This window comes from Argopecten irradians, chromosome 9 (assembly GCF_041381155.1).
Source record: "Argopecten irradians isolate NY chromosome 9, Ai_NY, whole genome shotgun sequence".
Taxonomy (NCBI): Eukaryota; Metazoa; Mollusca; class Bivalvia; order Pectinida; family Pectinidae; genus Argopecten; species Argopecten irradians.
The window spans coordinates 1,001,957-1,018,773 of record NC_091142.1 but is presented as its reverse complement, the minus strand read 5'-3'; the positions used below and the strand labels follow the sequence as shown (position 1 = coordinate 1,018,773).

Genomic DNA, 16,817 nt, shown 5'->3' with positions numbered 1-16,817 from the left:
GAAATCCATCCAAGGATGAAGGAGTAGAGGGTTTTAAAGCTAAAATTAAGAAAATTTGCCCTTTTAGAGCCCCACCCCTCAGCCCCTAGGGGTCGGACCAGGCTCATTTATATGAAATATTATTGTCCGTCCCCAATGATGTTTCACACCAAATATGGATGAAATCCATCCAAGGATGAGTAGGTTTTCAAAGCTAAAATTAAGAAAATTTGCCCTTTGGGGTCCCACCCCTCAGCCCCTAGGGGTCCATCCAGGCTCAATTTATATAAAATATGATTGTACCTTGGCCAATGATGTTTCACACCAAATATGGATGAAATCCATCCAAGGATCAAGGAGGAGTAGGATTTTAAAGCTAAAATTAAGAAAATTTTGCCCTTTTAGGGCCCCACCCCTCAGCCCCTAGGGGTCGGACCAGACTCATTTATACAAATATAATTGTGTCCTTCCCCAATGATGTTTCACACCAAATATGGATAAAATTCATCCAAGGATGAAGGAGGAGTAGGAATTTTAAAGCTAAAATTAAGAAAATTTCCCCATTTGGGGCCCACCCCTCAGCACCTAGGGGTCGGACCAGGCTCATTTATATAAAATATGATTGTCCGTCTCCAATGATGTTTCACACTAAATATGGATGAAATCCATCTAAGGATGAAGGAGGAGTAGGATTTAAAAGCTAAATTAAGAAAATTTGCCAATTTTGGGGCCCCACACCCTCCTAGCCCCTAGGGGTCTCAGACCTGGCTCAATTATATAAAATATGATTGTCCGTCCCTAATGATGTTTCACACCAAATATGGATGAAATCCATCCAAATATGAAGAAGTAGGATTTTAAAGCTAAAATTGAAAATATTTGCCCTTTTGGGGCCCCACCCCTCAGCCCCTAGGGGTCGGACCAGGCTCATTTATATGAAATATGATTGTCCGTCCCCAATGATGTTTCACACCAAATATGGATGAAATCCATCTAAGGTTTAAAGGAGGAGTAGGATTTTAAAGCTAAAATTAAGAAAATTTGCCCATTTGGGGCCCCACCTCTCAACCCCTAGGGGTCCGACCAGGCACATTTATATCAAATATGATTATCCGTCCCTAATGATGTTTCAAACCAAATATGGATGAAATCCATCCAAATATGAAGGAGGAGTAGGGTTTTAAAGCTAAAATTAAGAAAATTTGCCCTTTTAGAGCCCCACCCCTCAGCCCCTAGGGGTCGGACCAGGCTCATTTATATGAAATATTATTGTCCGTCCCCAATGATGTTTCACACCAAATATGGATGAAATCCATCCAAGGATGAGTAGGTTTTCAAAGCTAAAATTAAGAAAAATTGCCCTTTGGGGTCCCACCCCTCAGCCCCTAGGGGTCCATCCAGGCAAATTTATATAAAATATGATTGTACTTGGCCAATGATGTTTCACACCAAATATGGATGAAATCCATCCAAGGATCAAGGAGGAGTAGGATTTTAAAGCTAAAATTAAGAAAATTTGCCCTTTTGGGGCCCCATCCCTCAGCCCCTAGGGGTCGGACCAGACTCATTTATATAAAATATGATTGTCCTTGGCCAATGATGTTTCACACCAAATATGGATGAAATCCATCGAAGGATGAAGGAGGAGTAGGATTTTAAAGCTAAAATTAAGAAAATTTGCATTTTGGGGACCAAACCCCTCAGCCCCTAGGGGTCGGACCAGGCTCATTTATAAAAAATATGATTGTCCTTGGCCAATGATGTTTCGAACAAAATTTGGTTGAAATCTGCTTAGCAGTTAAGGAGGAGTAGCATTTTAAAGGAAAAAGTTTACGCACGACGGACGGCGCACGGCGAATGGCGGACAACAACAGACGAATCACGATGACTATAGATCATCCTGACCCTTCGGGTCAAATGACCTAAAAGGAAAATTTGCCCTTTTGGGGCCCCTCCCCTCAGCCCCTAGGGGTCGGACCAGGCTCATTTATATAAAATATGATTATCCTTCCCCAATAATGTTTCATACCAAATATGGATGAAATCCATCCAAGGATGAAAGAGGAGTAGGATTTTAAAGCTTAGAATAAGAAAATTTGCCCTTTTGGGGCCCCACCCCTCAGCCCCTAGTGGTCGGACTAGGCTCATTTATATAAAATATGATTGTCCTTCCCCAATGATGTTTCACACCAAATATCGATGAAATTCATCCAAGGATGAAAGAGGATTAGGATTTTAAAGCTAAAATTAAGAAAATTTCCCCATTTGGTGCCCCATCCCTCAGCCCCTAGGAGTCAGACCAGGCTCATTTATACAAAATATGATTGTCCTTCCCCAATGATGTTTAACACCAATCATAGATGAAATCCATCCAAGGATAATGGAGAAGTAGGATTTTAAAGCTAAAATTAAGAAAATTTGCCCTTTTGGGGCCCCTCCCCTCAGCCCCTAGGGGTCGGACCAGGCTCATTTATATAAAATATGATTATCCTTCCCCAATAATGTTTTATACCAAATATGGATGAAATCTATCCAAGGATGAAAGAGGAGTAGGATTTTAAAGCTTAGAATAAGAAAATTTGCCCTTTTGGGGCCCCACCCCTCAGCCCCTAGGGGTCGGACCAGGCTCATTTATACAAAATATTATTGTCCTTCCCCAATGATGTTTCACACCAAATATGGATGAAACCAATCAAAGGATGAAAGAGGAGTAGGATTTTAAAGCTTAAAACAAGAGGCCCATGGGCCTTAACGGTCATCTGACTCATGGCACAAAAAAACAAAGTCACAGTTTAAAGTATTGGTTAACGATTAATATAAACAATACAAGGAACTCCTTAGTTGAATATGTAAGTTTCTGAAATAGGTAAATGTCATTTGTTGAACAAACTTGGTAGCCCTTCATCCATATATGGTTGTAACCAATTCAAGGATTAATATAAGTTTAAGGAGGAGTCAGATTTTAAAGCCAAATTTCAGCAAAGCTCCCATTTTGGACCTACGTCGTACTATTCCCATGGGTCTTACCTAGGTCCTTTATAAAATGTGATTGTCCTTACCTAAAGTTCCCCCTTCTGAATCAATTAAAACCCCTATAGACCAATTTTCATTGAGATCGGAGACTGAATACAGGAAGTTGGCCAACGGCCATCTTGGAATATCAAAATCTTTACGAAAATGTTTGCATGTTGTTCGGCATCAATTTAAACCCCTATAGACCAATTTTCATTGAAATCGGAGACTGAAAACTTAAAACAGGAAGTGGGCCAGCGGCCATCTTGGAATACCAAAATCTTTATGAAAATGTTTGCATGTTGTTCGGCATTAATTAAAACCCCTATAGACCAATTTTCATTGAAATCGGAGACTGAAATCTTAAAACAGGAAGTGGGCCAGCGGCCATCTTGGAATACCAAAATCTTTACGAAAAAATGTTTGCATGTTGTTCGGCATCAATTAAAACCCTTATAGACCAATTTTCATAGAGATCGGAGACCGAAACCTGAAAACAGGAAGTGGGTCAGCTAAAATTAAGAAAATTTGCCCATTTGGGGCCCCACCTCTCAACCCCTAGGGGTCCGACCAGGCTCATTTATATCAAATATGATTGTCCGTCCCTAATGATGTTTCAAACCAAATATGGATGAAATCCATCCAAATATGAAGGAGGAGTAGGGTTTTAAAGCTAAAATTAAGAAAATTTGCCCTTTTAGAGCCCCACCCCTCAGCCCCTAGGGGTCGGACCAGGCTCATTTATATGAAATATTATTGTCCGTCCCCAATGATGTTTCACACCAAATATGGATGAAATCCATCCAAGGATGAGTAGGTTTTCAAAGCTAAAATTAAGAAAATTTGCCCTTTGGGGTCCCACCCCTCAGCCCCTAGGAGTCCGTCCAGGCAAATTTATATAAAATATGATTGTACTTGGCCAATGATGTTTCACAACAAATATGGATGAAATCCATCCAAGGATCAAGGAGGAGTAGGATTTTAAAGCTAAAATTAAGAAAATTTGCCCTTTTAGGGCCTCACCCCTCAGCCGCTAGGGGGCAGACCAGACTCATTTATACAAATATAATTGTGTTTCCCCAATGATGTTTCACACCAAATATGGATAAAATTCATCCAAGGATGAAGGAGTAGAATTTTAAAGCTAAATTAAGAAAATTTCCCCATTTGGGGCCCCACCCCTCAGCACCTAGGGGTCGGACCGGGCTCATTTATATAAAATATGATTGTCCGTCTCCAATGATGTTTCACACTAAATATGGATGAAATCCATCTAAGGATGAAGGAGGAGTAGGATTTAAAAGCTAAATTAAGAAAATTTGCCAATTTGGGGCCCCACCCCTCAGCCCCTAGGGGTCAGACCTGGCTCAATTATATAAAATATGATTGTCCGTCCCTAATGATGTTTCACACCAAATATGGATGAAATCCATCCAAATATGAAGGAGTAGGATTTTAAAGCTAAAATTGAAAATATTTGCCCTTTTGGGGCCCAACCCCTCAGCCCCTAGGGGTCGGACCAGGCTCATTTATATGAAATATGATTGTCCGTCCCCAATGATGTTTCACACCAAATATGGATGAAATCCATCTAAGGTTAAAGGAGGAGTAGGATTTTAAAGCTAAAATTAAGAAAATTTGCCCATTTGGGGCTCCAACTCTCAGCCCCTAGGGGTCCGACCAGGCTCATTTATATCAAATATGATTGTCCGTCCCTAATGATGTTTCAAACCAAATATGGATGAAATCCATCCAAATATGAAGGAGGAGTAGGGTTTTAAAGCTAAAATTAAGAAAATTTGCCCTTTTAGGGTCCCACCCCTCAGCCCCTAGGGGTCGGACCAGGCTCATTTATATGAAATATTATTGTCCGTCCCCAATGATGTTTCACACCAAATATGGATGAAATCCATCCAAGGATGAGTAGGTTTTCAAAGCTAAAATTAAGAAAATTTGCCCTTTGGGGGCCCCACCCCTCAGCCCCTAGGGGTCGGACCAGGCTCATTTAAATAAAATATGATTGTCCTTAGCCAATGATGTTTCACACCAAATATGGATGAAATCCATCCAAATATGAAGGAGTAGGATTTTAAAGCTAAAATTGAAAATATTTGCCCTTTTGGGGCCCCACCCCTCAGCCCCTAGGGGTCGGACCAGGCTCATTTATATAAAATATGATTGTCCTAAGCCAATGATGTTTCACACCAAATATGGATGAAATCCATCGAAGGATCAAGGAGGAGTAGGATTTTAAAGCTAAAATTAAGAAAATTTGCCCATTTGGGGCCCCACCCCTCAGCCCCTAGGGGTCCGACCAGGCTCATTTATATCAAATATGATTGTCCGTCCCTAATGATGTTTCAAACCAAATATGGATGAAATCCATCCAAATATGAAGGAGGAGTAGGGTTTTAAAGCTAAAATTAAGAAAATTTGCCCTTTTAGGGTCCCACCCCTCAGCCCCTAGGGGTCGGACCAGGCTCATTTATATAAAATATGATTGTCCTTCCCCAATGATGTTTCACACCAAATATGGATGAAATCCATCCAAGGATGAGGAGGAGTAGGATTTCAAAGCTAAAATTAAGAAAATTTGCCCTTTTGGGGCCCCACCCCTCAGCCCCTAGGGGTCGGACCAGGCTCATTTATATAAAATATGATTGTCCTTCCCCAATGATGTTTCACACCAAATATGGATGAAATCCATCGAAGGATCAAAGAGGAGTAGAATTTTAAAGCTAAAATTAAGAAAATTTCCCCATTTGGGGCCCCACCCCTCAGCACCTAGGGGTCGGACCGGGATCATTGATATAAAATATGTTTGTCTATCTCCAATGATGTTTCACACTAAATATGGATGAAATGCATCTAAGGATGAAGGTGGAGTAGGATTTTAAAGCTAAAATTAAGAAAATTTGCCCATTTGGGGCCCCACCCCTCAGCCCCTAGGGGTCAGACCAGGCTCATTTATATAAAATATGATTGTCCTTGCCCAATGATGTTTCACACCAAATATGGATGAAATCCATCCAAATATGAAGGAGGAGTAGGGTTTTAAAGCTAAAATTAAGAAAATTTGCCCTTTTAGAGCCCCACCCCTCAGCCCCTAGGGGTCGGACCAGGCTCATTTATATGAAATATGATTGTCCGTCCCCAATGATGTTTCACACCAAATATGGATGAAATCCATCCAAGGATGAGTAGGTTTTCAAAGCTAAAATTAAGAAAATTTGCCCTTTGGGGGCCCCACCCTCAGCCCCTAGGGGTCCGACCAGGCAAATTTATACAAAATATGATTGTACTTGGCCAATGATGTTTCACACCAAATATGGATGAAATCCATCCAAGGATCAAGGAGGAGTAGGATTTTAAAGCTAAAATTAAGAAAATTTGCCCTTTTGGGGCCCCATCCCTCAGCCCCTAGGGGTCGGACCAGACTCATTTATATAAAATATGATTGTCCTTGGCCAATGATGTTTCACACCAAATATGGATGAAATCCATCGAAGGATGAAGGAGGAGTAGGATTTTAAAGCTTAAATTAAGAAAATTTGCTGAAAATGTGAAATCCATTTTGTTCGGCATTAATTAAAACCCCTATAGACCAATTTTTAATAAAATCCCTTTTTCCCCAATGAAATTTAAAAAGGAAGTGGGCCAGCGGCCATTTGGAATACCAATGATGTTTCACAAAAAAAATATGATGAAATCCATCCAAACCCCTTATGAAATTTTTCATAGAGAGGAGAGGAAACCTGAAAACAGGAAGTAAAGCTAAAATTAAGAAAATTTGCCCTTTTGGGGCCCCACCCCAGCCCCTAGGGGTCGGACAGGCTCATTTATATAAAATATGATTGTCCTTCCCCAATGATGTTTCACACCAAATATGGATGAAATCCATCCAAGGATGAAGGAGGAGTAGGGTTTTTAAAGCTAAAATTAAGAAAATTTGCCCTTTTACGGGCCCCGGCCACCCCCTCAGCCCCTAGGGGTCGGACCAGGCTCATTTATATGAAATATTATTGTCCTTCCCCCAATGATGTTTTCACACCAAATATGGATGAAATCCATCCAAGGATGAGTAGGATTTTAAAGCTAAAATTAAGAAAATTTGCCCTTTTGGGGGCCCCACCCCCTCAGCCCCTAGGGGTAGTCCGTAGGCAATTTATTAAAATATGATTGTCCTTGGCCAATGATGTTTCACACATTGCAATATGGATGAAATCCATCCAAGGATTAAGGAGGAGAGAAGGATTTTAAAGCATTTAAAATTAAGAAAATTTGCCCTTTTGGGCCCATCCCTTCAGCCCCCTAGGGGTCAGCCCCCAGGCTCATTTATACAAAAATTAATTTAATCCCCCTATAATGATGTTTCACACATTAAATATGGATAAAATCATCCAAGGATGCAAGAGAGTAGGAATTTTAAAGCTAAATTAAGAAAATTTCCCTTTTGACCCCACCCCCCTCAGCCCCCTAGGGGGGTGGACCAGGCTCATTTATTTGTAAAAATTGATTGTCCCCTTTCCCCAATGATGTTTCACACTAAATATGGATGAAATCCATCTAGTTTAAGAGAGAGAGTAGGATTTTTAATAAATTAAAAAATTTGCCACTTTTGGGGCCCCGCCCCCTCAGCCCCTAGGGGTCAGACCCTCAATTATATAAAATATGATTGTCCCTTTTCCCAATGATGTTTCACACCAAATATGGATGAAATCCATCCAAATATGAAGGAGTAGTAATTTAAAAAGCTAAAATTGAAAAGGTATTTTGCCCTTTTGGGGCCCCACCCCTCAGCCCCAGGGGTACCAGGCTCATTTATATTTAAAATATGATTGTCCTTCCCCAATGATGTTTCACACCAAATATGGATGAAATCCATCTAAGGATAAAGGAGGAGTAGGATTTTAAAGCTGAAATTAAGAAAATTTGCCCATTTGGGGCCCCAACCCCTGTGCCCCCTAAGGGGTCCCGACCAGGCTCAATTATAGTATCCTCTATGTATTGTCCTGTCCCCAATGATGTTTCACACCAAATATGGATGAAAACCATCCAAATTGCATGAAGGAGGAGTAGGTTTTAAAAAGCTGTTAAAAAAAATTTGCCCTTTTAACATTACCGGCATTGCCTAGGGGTCGGACCAAGGCTCAAAGTATATGAAATATTAAACGTGTCCTTGATGTTTCACACAAATATGGATGAAATCCATCCAACATTACTGATTGAGTAGGTTTCAAAGCTAAAATAAGTTAACATTACTGAGATTTGCCTTACCCCAAAGTAGGGTGGAAGTACTGTAACATTACCGACATCGCCTGAACAATGCAAGTAGTGTAAAGTACTGTTAAAGTAGTGAAAGTATGGTACCACATTACTGACATCGCCTGATACAATCAAAGTAGTGAAAGTACTGTTAACATTATTGACATCGCATCCATGATACAATCAAGTAGTGAAAGTACTGTTAACATTACTGACATCGCCCTGATACAATCAAAGTAGTGAAAACTGTACTGCTAACATTACTGAACATCTCTGATAAAATCAAAGTAGTGAAAGTACTGGTTAACATTACTAGCATAGCATCGCCTGATACAATCAAAGTAGGAGAAAATACTGTTATATAATTACCGACATTATCTGATAAAATCAAAGATACAAATCAAAGTAGTGAAAGTACTGTTAACATTACTGACATCGCCTGATACAATCAAAAAGTAGTGAAAGTACTGTTAACATTACTGACACACGCCTGATACAATCAAAGTAGTGAAAGTACTGTTAACATTACTAACATCGCTGATACAATCAAAGTAGTGAAAGTACTGGTAACATAACTGACAATGCCTGATACAATCAAAGTAGTGAAAGTACTGTTAACATTACTGACATTGCCTGATATAATCAAAGTAGTGAAAGTACTAATAACATTACTGACATCGCCTGATACAATCAAAGTAGTGAAAGTACTGTTAACATTACTGACATCGCCTGATACAATCAAAGTATTGAAAGTACTGTTAACATTACTGACAACGCCTGATACAATCAAAGTAGTGAAAGTACTGTTAACATTACTAACATCGCCTGATACAATCAAAGTAGTGAAAGTACTGGAAACATAACTGACAATGCCTGATACAATCAAAGTAGTGAAAGTACTGTTAACATTACTGACATTGCCTGATATAATCAAAGTAGTGAAAGTACTAATAACATTACTGACATCGCCTGATACAATCAAAGTAGTGAAAGTACTGTTAACATTACTGACATCGCCTGATAAAATCAAACTTGTGAAAATACTGTTAACAATACCAACATCATCTGATAAAATCAAAGTAGTGAAAGTACTTATAACATTACTGACATCGCCTGATGCAATCAAAGTAGTGAAAGTACTGTTAACATAACTGACATCGCCTGATACAATCAAAGTAGTGAAAATACTGTTAACAATACCGATCTCATCTGATAAAATCAAAGTAGTGAAAGTACTGTTAACATTACCAACATCGCCTGATGCAATCAAAGTAGTGAAAGTTACTGTTAACATTACCAACATCGCCTGATACAATCAAAGTAGTGAAAGTACTGTTAACAATACCGACATCATCTGATACAATCAAAGTAGTGAAAGTACTGTTAACATTACTGACATCACCGGATACAATCAAAGTAGTGAAAGTACTGTTAACATTAGCGACGTCACCTGATACAATCAAAGAAGTGAAAGTACTGTTAACATTACCGCCGTCACCTGATACAATCAAAGTAGTGAAAGTACTGTTAACATTACTGACAGCGCCTGATGCAATCAAAGTTGTGAAAGTACTGTTAACATTACTGACATCTGATACAATCAAAGTAGTGAAAGTACTGTTAACATTACTGACATTGCCTGATGCAATCAAAGTTGTGAAAGTACTGTTAACATTACTGACATCTGATACAATCAAAGTAGTGAAAGTACTGTTAACATTACTGACATCGCCTGATACAATCAAAGTAGAGAAAATACTGTTAATAATACCGACATTATCTGATAAAATCAAAGTAGTGAAAGTACTAATAACATTACTGACATCGCCTGATGCAATCAAAGTAGTGAAAGTACTGTTAACATTACTGACATCGCCTGATACAATCAAAGTAGTGAAAATACTGTTAACAATACCGATCTCATCTGATAAAATCAAAGTAGTGAAAGTACTGTTAACATTACCGACATCGCCTGATACAATCAAAGTAGTGAAAGTACTGTTAACATTACTGACATCGCCTGATACAATCAAAGTAGTGAAAGTACTGTTAACATTACTGACAACGCCTGATACAATCAAAGTAGTGAAAGTACTGTTAACATTACTAACATCGCCTGATACAATCAAAGTAGTGAAAGTACTGGTAACATAACTGACAATGCCTGATACAATCAAAGTAGTGAAAGTACTGTTAACATTACTGACATTGCCTGATATAATCAAAGTAGTGAAAGTACTAATAACATTACTGACATCGCCTGATACAATCAAAGTAGTGAAAGTACTGTTAAAATTACTGACATCGCCTGATAAAATCAAACTTGTGAAAATACTGTTAACAATACCGACATCATCTGATAAAATCAAAGTAGTGAAAGTACTTATAACATTACTGACATCGCCTGATGCAATCAAAGTAGTGAAAGTACTGTTAACATTACTGACATCGCCTGATACAATCAAAGTAGTGAAAATACTGTTAACAATACCGATCTCATCTGATAAAATCAAAGTAGTGAAAGTACTGTTAACATTACCAACATCGCCTGATGCAATCAAAGTAGTGAAAGTACTGTTAACATTACCGACATCGCCTGATACAATCAAAGAAGTGAAAGTACTGTTAACAATACCGACATCATCTGATACAATCAAAGTAGTGAAAGTACTGTTAACATTACTGACATCACCGGATACAATCAAAGTAGTGAAAGTACTGTTAACATTAGCGACGTCGCCTGATACAATCAAAGAAGTGAAAGTACTGTTAACATTACCGACGTCACCTGAACAATCAAAGTAGTTTAAGTACTGTGTACATTACTGACATTTCCTGATAAATAGAGAATACATGGTTAGTATCTTACAATACAAGGATTATTTTGGTGCATGACTTCGGAAAGCCAAGATAAAATAAGTCATCTCGGCATTCTGTGCCGAGTACCAAAATAAAACTTGTAAGATACATACTATCGATGTATTCTTTTTATCCTGCAACCATTATGGCATTCAAAACAGTGCCACTGGGAAATATATAAACGCCTTCACAAACAGTACAAGTAATTTATTCAGTGTGTAATATCACTGAACAAGAGGCCCAGAGGGCCTATATCGCTCAACTGGTTTGTAATTTGCCAAGTAATGTTCTGAATACAAGTTCATTGTTTATTTTCTGAAGGAATTTGAATATTAACCTTTAATTCCCCTATTGGGCCCCACTTTTTCTGCTCCAGGGGGTCAAAGCCAAAATTTATACGAATTCTGTAAACCCCAAGGAAGTTTCTGGCCAAATTTGGGTGGTACAATCCATGCAGAACTCTAGGACAAGTAGCGATTTTAAGGATTTACCTCTATTTCCCCTATTGGGCCCCGCCCCTCCTGCTCCTGGGGGACCAGAGCCAAAATTTATACAAGTTCTGTTCCCCTTCCCCCAAGGATGTTTGTGGCCAAATTTGGTTACATTCCATTCAGAACTCTATGACTAGTAGCGATTTAAAGGATTTACCTCTATTTCCCCTATTGGGCCCCGCCCCTCCTGCCCCCGGGGGGTCAGAGCCAAAATTTATACAAGTTCTGTTCCCCCTCCCCCAAGGATGTTTGTGGCCAAATTTGGTTACATTCCATTCAGAACTCTATGACTAGTAGCGATTTAAAGGATTTACCTTCATTTCCCTCTATTTGGCCCCGCCCCTCCTGCCCCCGGGGGGTCAGAGCCAAAATTTATACAAGTTCTGTTACCCTCCCCCCCCCCCCGATGTTTCTGGCCAAATTTGATTACAATCCATGCAGAACTCTAGGACAAGTAGCAATTTATATAGGATTTACCTTCATTTCCCCTATTGGGCCCCGCCCCTCCTGCCCCCAAGGAGGGTCAGAGCCAAAATTTATACAAGTTCTGTTCCCCTTCCCCCAAGGATGTTTCTGGCCAAATTTGGTTACATTCCATTCAGAACGCTATGACTAGTAGCGATTTAAAGGATTTACCTCTATTTCCCTTATTTGGCCCCACCCCTCCTGCCCCTGGGGGGCTAATGCCAAAATTTATACAAGTTCTGTTCCACTCACCCAAGGATGTTTGTGGCCAAATTTGGTTACAATCCATGTAGAACTCTATGACTAGTAGCGATTTAAAGGATTTACCTCTATTTCCCCTATTGGGCCCTGCCCCTCCTGCCCCCGGTGGACCAGAGCCAAAATTTATACAAGTTCTTTCCCCCTTCCCCCAAGGATGTTTGTGGCCAAATTTGGTTACATTCCATTCAGAACTCTATGACTAGTAGCGATTTAAAGGATTTACCTCTATTTCCCCTATTGGGCCCCGCCCCTCCTGCCCCCGGGGGGGTCAGAGCCAAAATTTATACAAGTTCTGTTCCCCCTCCCCCAAGGATGTTTCTGGTTAAATTTGGTTACAATCCATGTAGAACTCTATGATAAGTAGCGATTTATAAGATTACCTCTATTTCCCCTATTGGGCCCCGCCCCTCCTGCCCCCGGAGGGTCAGAGCCAAAATTTATACAATTTCTGTTCCCCTTTCGCCAAGGATGTTTGTGGCCAAATTTGGTTACAATCCATGCAGAACTCTAGGTCAAGTAGCGATTTATAGGATTTACCTCTATATCCCCTATTGGGCCGCGTCCCTCCTGCCCCCGGGGGGTCAGAGCCAAAATTTATACAAGTTCTTTCCCCCTTCCCCCAAGGATGTTTGTGGCCAAATTTGGTTACAATCAATGCAGAACTCTATGACTAGTAGCGATTTAAAGGATTTACCTCTATTTCCCCTATTGGGCCCCGCCCCTCCTGCTCCTGGGGGACCAGAGCTAAAATTTATACAAGTTCTGTTCCCCTTCCCCCAAGGATGTTTGTGGCCAAATTTGGTTACATTCCATTCAGAACTCTATGACTAGTAGCGATTTAAAGGATTTACCTCTATTTCCCCTATTGGGCCCCGCCCCTCCTGCCCCCGGGGGGGGTCAGAGCCAAAATTTATACAAGTTCTGTTCCCCCTCCCCCAAGGATGTTTGTGGCCAAATTTGGTTACAATCCATGCAGAACTCTATGACTAGTAGCGATTTAAAGGAAATGTTGACGGACAGACGGACGTCGGACGACGGACAGACAACGGACGACGCGCCATGACATAAGCTCACCGGCCCTTCGGGCCAGGTGAGCTAATGACATAATTCCGGTGCATGTGACGTCATGTTTTATCGGGACTGCATGATGTTTCATTCACGGGAAGGTTTAAGTTCTGGCTCAAGATAGAAAAAAGTTCCGTCAGATGTGGAACAAATTCATGTGATCATATTGAAGGATAAAGCATTTCTTATTGACGCACAAGTTATCTGTCAATATATGGGGGGCAGGATAAAAGACAAAGTTATGGGAGTATTGTAACACATGGTCAATTGTATACAGTAAAACATGGTTATGACGAACCTCTAGGAACCAATGAAATTACTTCGTCATCAGCATAATTCATTATACACTTATTACAGACATCTTATAGGATCCGCGGCGGGAATGAAAATTACAACGTTATAATTGTGAATTTGTTGTAAGCGTGTTTGTTATAGAGGTGTTTTACTGTACTGTCTAGTTATTGATAATCAGTACCTGTTTAGCAGTGTAAAGTTTGGCCAAAGGAGTCAACAGCCGAAGTAACATCTGCTCATGTTCAGTGGCGATTCCAACATCCTCCCTTCCCAACAGTCGTGCTGCTTCAAACGTTAGCAGTGTGGCTCCTCGAACTTCAACCTTCAAAGTCATAGTTTGTTTTTGAAACAGGCAAAATAATGTTTTATTATGCAAAAATAAATTTCAAAAAGAAATAAGATTACTTCATTAATTCTTTGATGAACATTTTTTTCAGAGAGGACTGAAATGCAATAAAGCGTGATAAGTTTTACTTTAGATAATGGCAGTAATCAATCTGTGGCTGTTAATTTCAGAATTAAACAGTTGATGAAGCACGCTAGAGATTTACACTGAAATGATTGCCATTGTCAAGTTGGCATACAACTTCCTTGCCAACTGCAACTCAATAGATTTTTGTACCTATAATAAGTAGAATAAAAGGTCGATATGGTCAAAAATGGAACAGTCATTTCAACAGCCAACTCCCATGTTAAATTGACTTTACAAAGATAACAACATCATAATAGGTGACTAACAACACAGGCATATAGTGAACACACAGCATTTAATAAGGTTACAGAGTAAATGTACAGATATGTTTTATACCTCTAGTCTGGCTAAAGTTTGAACATGCAGAGGATAGTCCTTCAGAACATTCCCAAAGGCAGACCGCCGTGTGCTGTAGTCTCTTGCTGTATTGACGATTCTGTAATTTGTAAGGTTTACATAAGTGAATATGAAATTATTATAGGGGTCAAAGAAGTAATATCAATATAGCTGTAGTCTCTTGCTGTGTTGAAGATTCTGTAATTTGTAAGGTTTACATAAGTGAATATGAAATTAATATAGGGGTCAAAGAAGTAATATCAACAGGATTTTCCAGATGACACGGGATCCCATCAAACGTAAGTCTGTAGGATACGAATTTCTGTAAATTGTAAATATGGGACAAAGAAGTAATTCCAACCGTGTGGACAAAATAAATGTCAAATTTTCAAGGCAATCTACCCCTTTAACACACAAAACGAACACTATTACATAACATGACACGAACAGTAAAACAGGACAATGAAAGAAGACAAATATTTAACAGTACAACGGAGCACAATAAACCCTTTAGCAAGTGGCAGCCGGAGGCCGGTTTTACCAAAAAGTAGCCATGCTGTTCAGCAGAACGCTACAGTATGAGCGTTGAAATTATTATATCAACATAGATTAGATAAAATGGCGGATTCTATAAGGTTATTTTAAAAGGTCAAACCTTTTATTATACAGCTAAAGTTTGTTTTAATACAGTGGAACCTCCCGAAACCGATCATGGTCGGTGCATATAATTTCGGCCGGTTTAGAGAGGGTGTGGTTTGGAGAAGTGAACCGAATACCGATCATCACGATCCGGATTTAATCGATCGGAAGTCGTTTTTTACATTAGTACACAGCATTTATGCCTAGTGATCGTTAAAACCGACCGATATTGATTGTTAATGTGAATGTTATCACAAAAGAGAGAATCATACGTTTAAAAGGAATGGATTACAGCAAACTTGACTTTGTTACCGCTTATAAACGTAGTTTAGTTAGTTAGTTGCGTGAATGTTCTTTGGGATGTTCTCGTCTGCAACCTACATACGACCGATCGCTTCCCGTTACGTCAAGAATCAAATTATATGGTCTAATTACACAATGATGAGTCGATGCCGGTCATTATATGACATAGTCATTTTCTAAAACAATACATGGCTTCGGCTTCTTCATACAGATAATTTACGTTATCCGACAATTACATATGTAAATAAAAAAAACAACGTGTGATTTGAATACGAAACTTTCTCTTTATTACGAACTCTGCTTGTTTTCCTACAGTAAACAAACCGCGTGCACATGGTAGACCTTCGTTAGATATCTAAACAATAGGCATGATTAAATAATTACACCACCATCTCGGTATATTTACTGTGTACCTATAGCCTTCCCATCGGTATACATGCCCAAGGACATGGCATGCAACAACTATGGTACAGGTATGTGTGTATTTCACGGTCGGTTGATCAGACCTCAATGCAATCTATCGGTGTCGCTCAGGTAAGGCCGATTTTCAGAAGTGTATTTTAGTTACATTTGACTATTCCGATCTCAAAATCGGTCCGGTATTCGGAATTGGGAGGGATCGGTTTTGGGAAGTTTTATATACTATTAATAAAGAGGAATTCATTCCGTACATGACATCCATGTTCGGTTTCTAGAGGTGATCGGTTTTGAGAAGGTTCGGTTTTGGGAGGTTCCACTGTATAAAGATTTATTATATATGTTATGATTCATCTATAAATTAGTTTGTTAATGGGATAAAAATATTTTAAAATCTTGACTGGCCTTATGACCTTGACCTACCGTCTCATTATTGAAACTGACGCCAATGCATTGTGTATCCGTGACAACGTCAACATACTTGAAATGGATGCCACACCACGCCCTTCCTCAGACACCTGTTGATGTCAAATTAAGAAAAACATTGATCTGATTTAATAGTTCCAACAGTTTTTTAATACATGTGATCTTTACAATTCAAAAAAGATGAATAAATAAAAAAAATAAACAGCTCAGGATTATTATAAAAATCTCAACGACTTTTCAATACAGTACACATTTGAAATATCCTTGACTTCATCTACCGGGTAGTTCATTTTCTAGTTGCTGGAAAAGATTTGGATCTTGTTTTTTGGCTAGATTTTTAAGTAAGTAAGCCAGAGTGGAGAACCCAGCATACACAAAACAAATGTGTTACGTGATTGAGAAGTTGATTTTACTGTATTGGGGAAACTCGCTACATTTTCATCAGAGAAACAACAATCAATCTTTCCTGTTCCAAGTCTATCTTTATTCTCTCAAACTGCAGAGATTTAGTAAAGGGGAATAACCTGTATAAG

General features: G+C 39.3%; 2 protein-coding genes across 5 annotated transcripts in view; one reads left to right on the top strand and one right to left on the bottom strand.

Moving 5' to 3' along the window:
* LOC138331040 (aspartate--tRNA ligase, mitochondrial-like) overlaps nt 1-16,817 on the top strand; it is a 669,399-nt gene that overhangs the window by 28,181 nt on the left and 624,401 nt on the right. The gene's annotated exons all lie outside the window — the stretch shown is intronic.
* LOC138331003 (acyl-CoA dehydrogenase family member 11-like) overlaps nt 13,852-16,817 on the bottom strand; it is a 36,232-nt gene continuing 33,266 nt past the window's right edge. Inside the window, exons 7-9 of the mRNA XM_069278463.1 lie at nt 16,282-16,376; nt 14,500-14,599; nt 13,852-14,013 (exon numbers count right to left, since the gene is read on the bottom strand). Of these exons, the coding sequence (XP_069134564.1) occupies nt 13,852-14,013; nt 14,500-14,599; nt 16,282-16,376 (357 nt within the window). The remainder of the gene's footprint in view (nt 14,014-14,499; nt 14,600-16,281; nt 16,377-16,817) is intronic.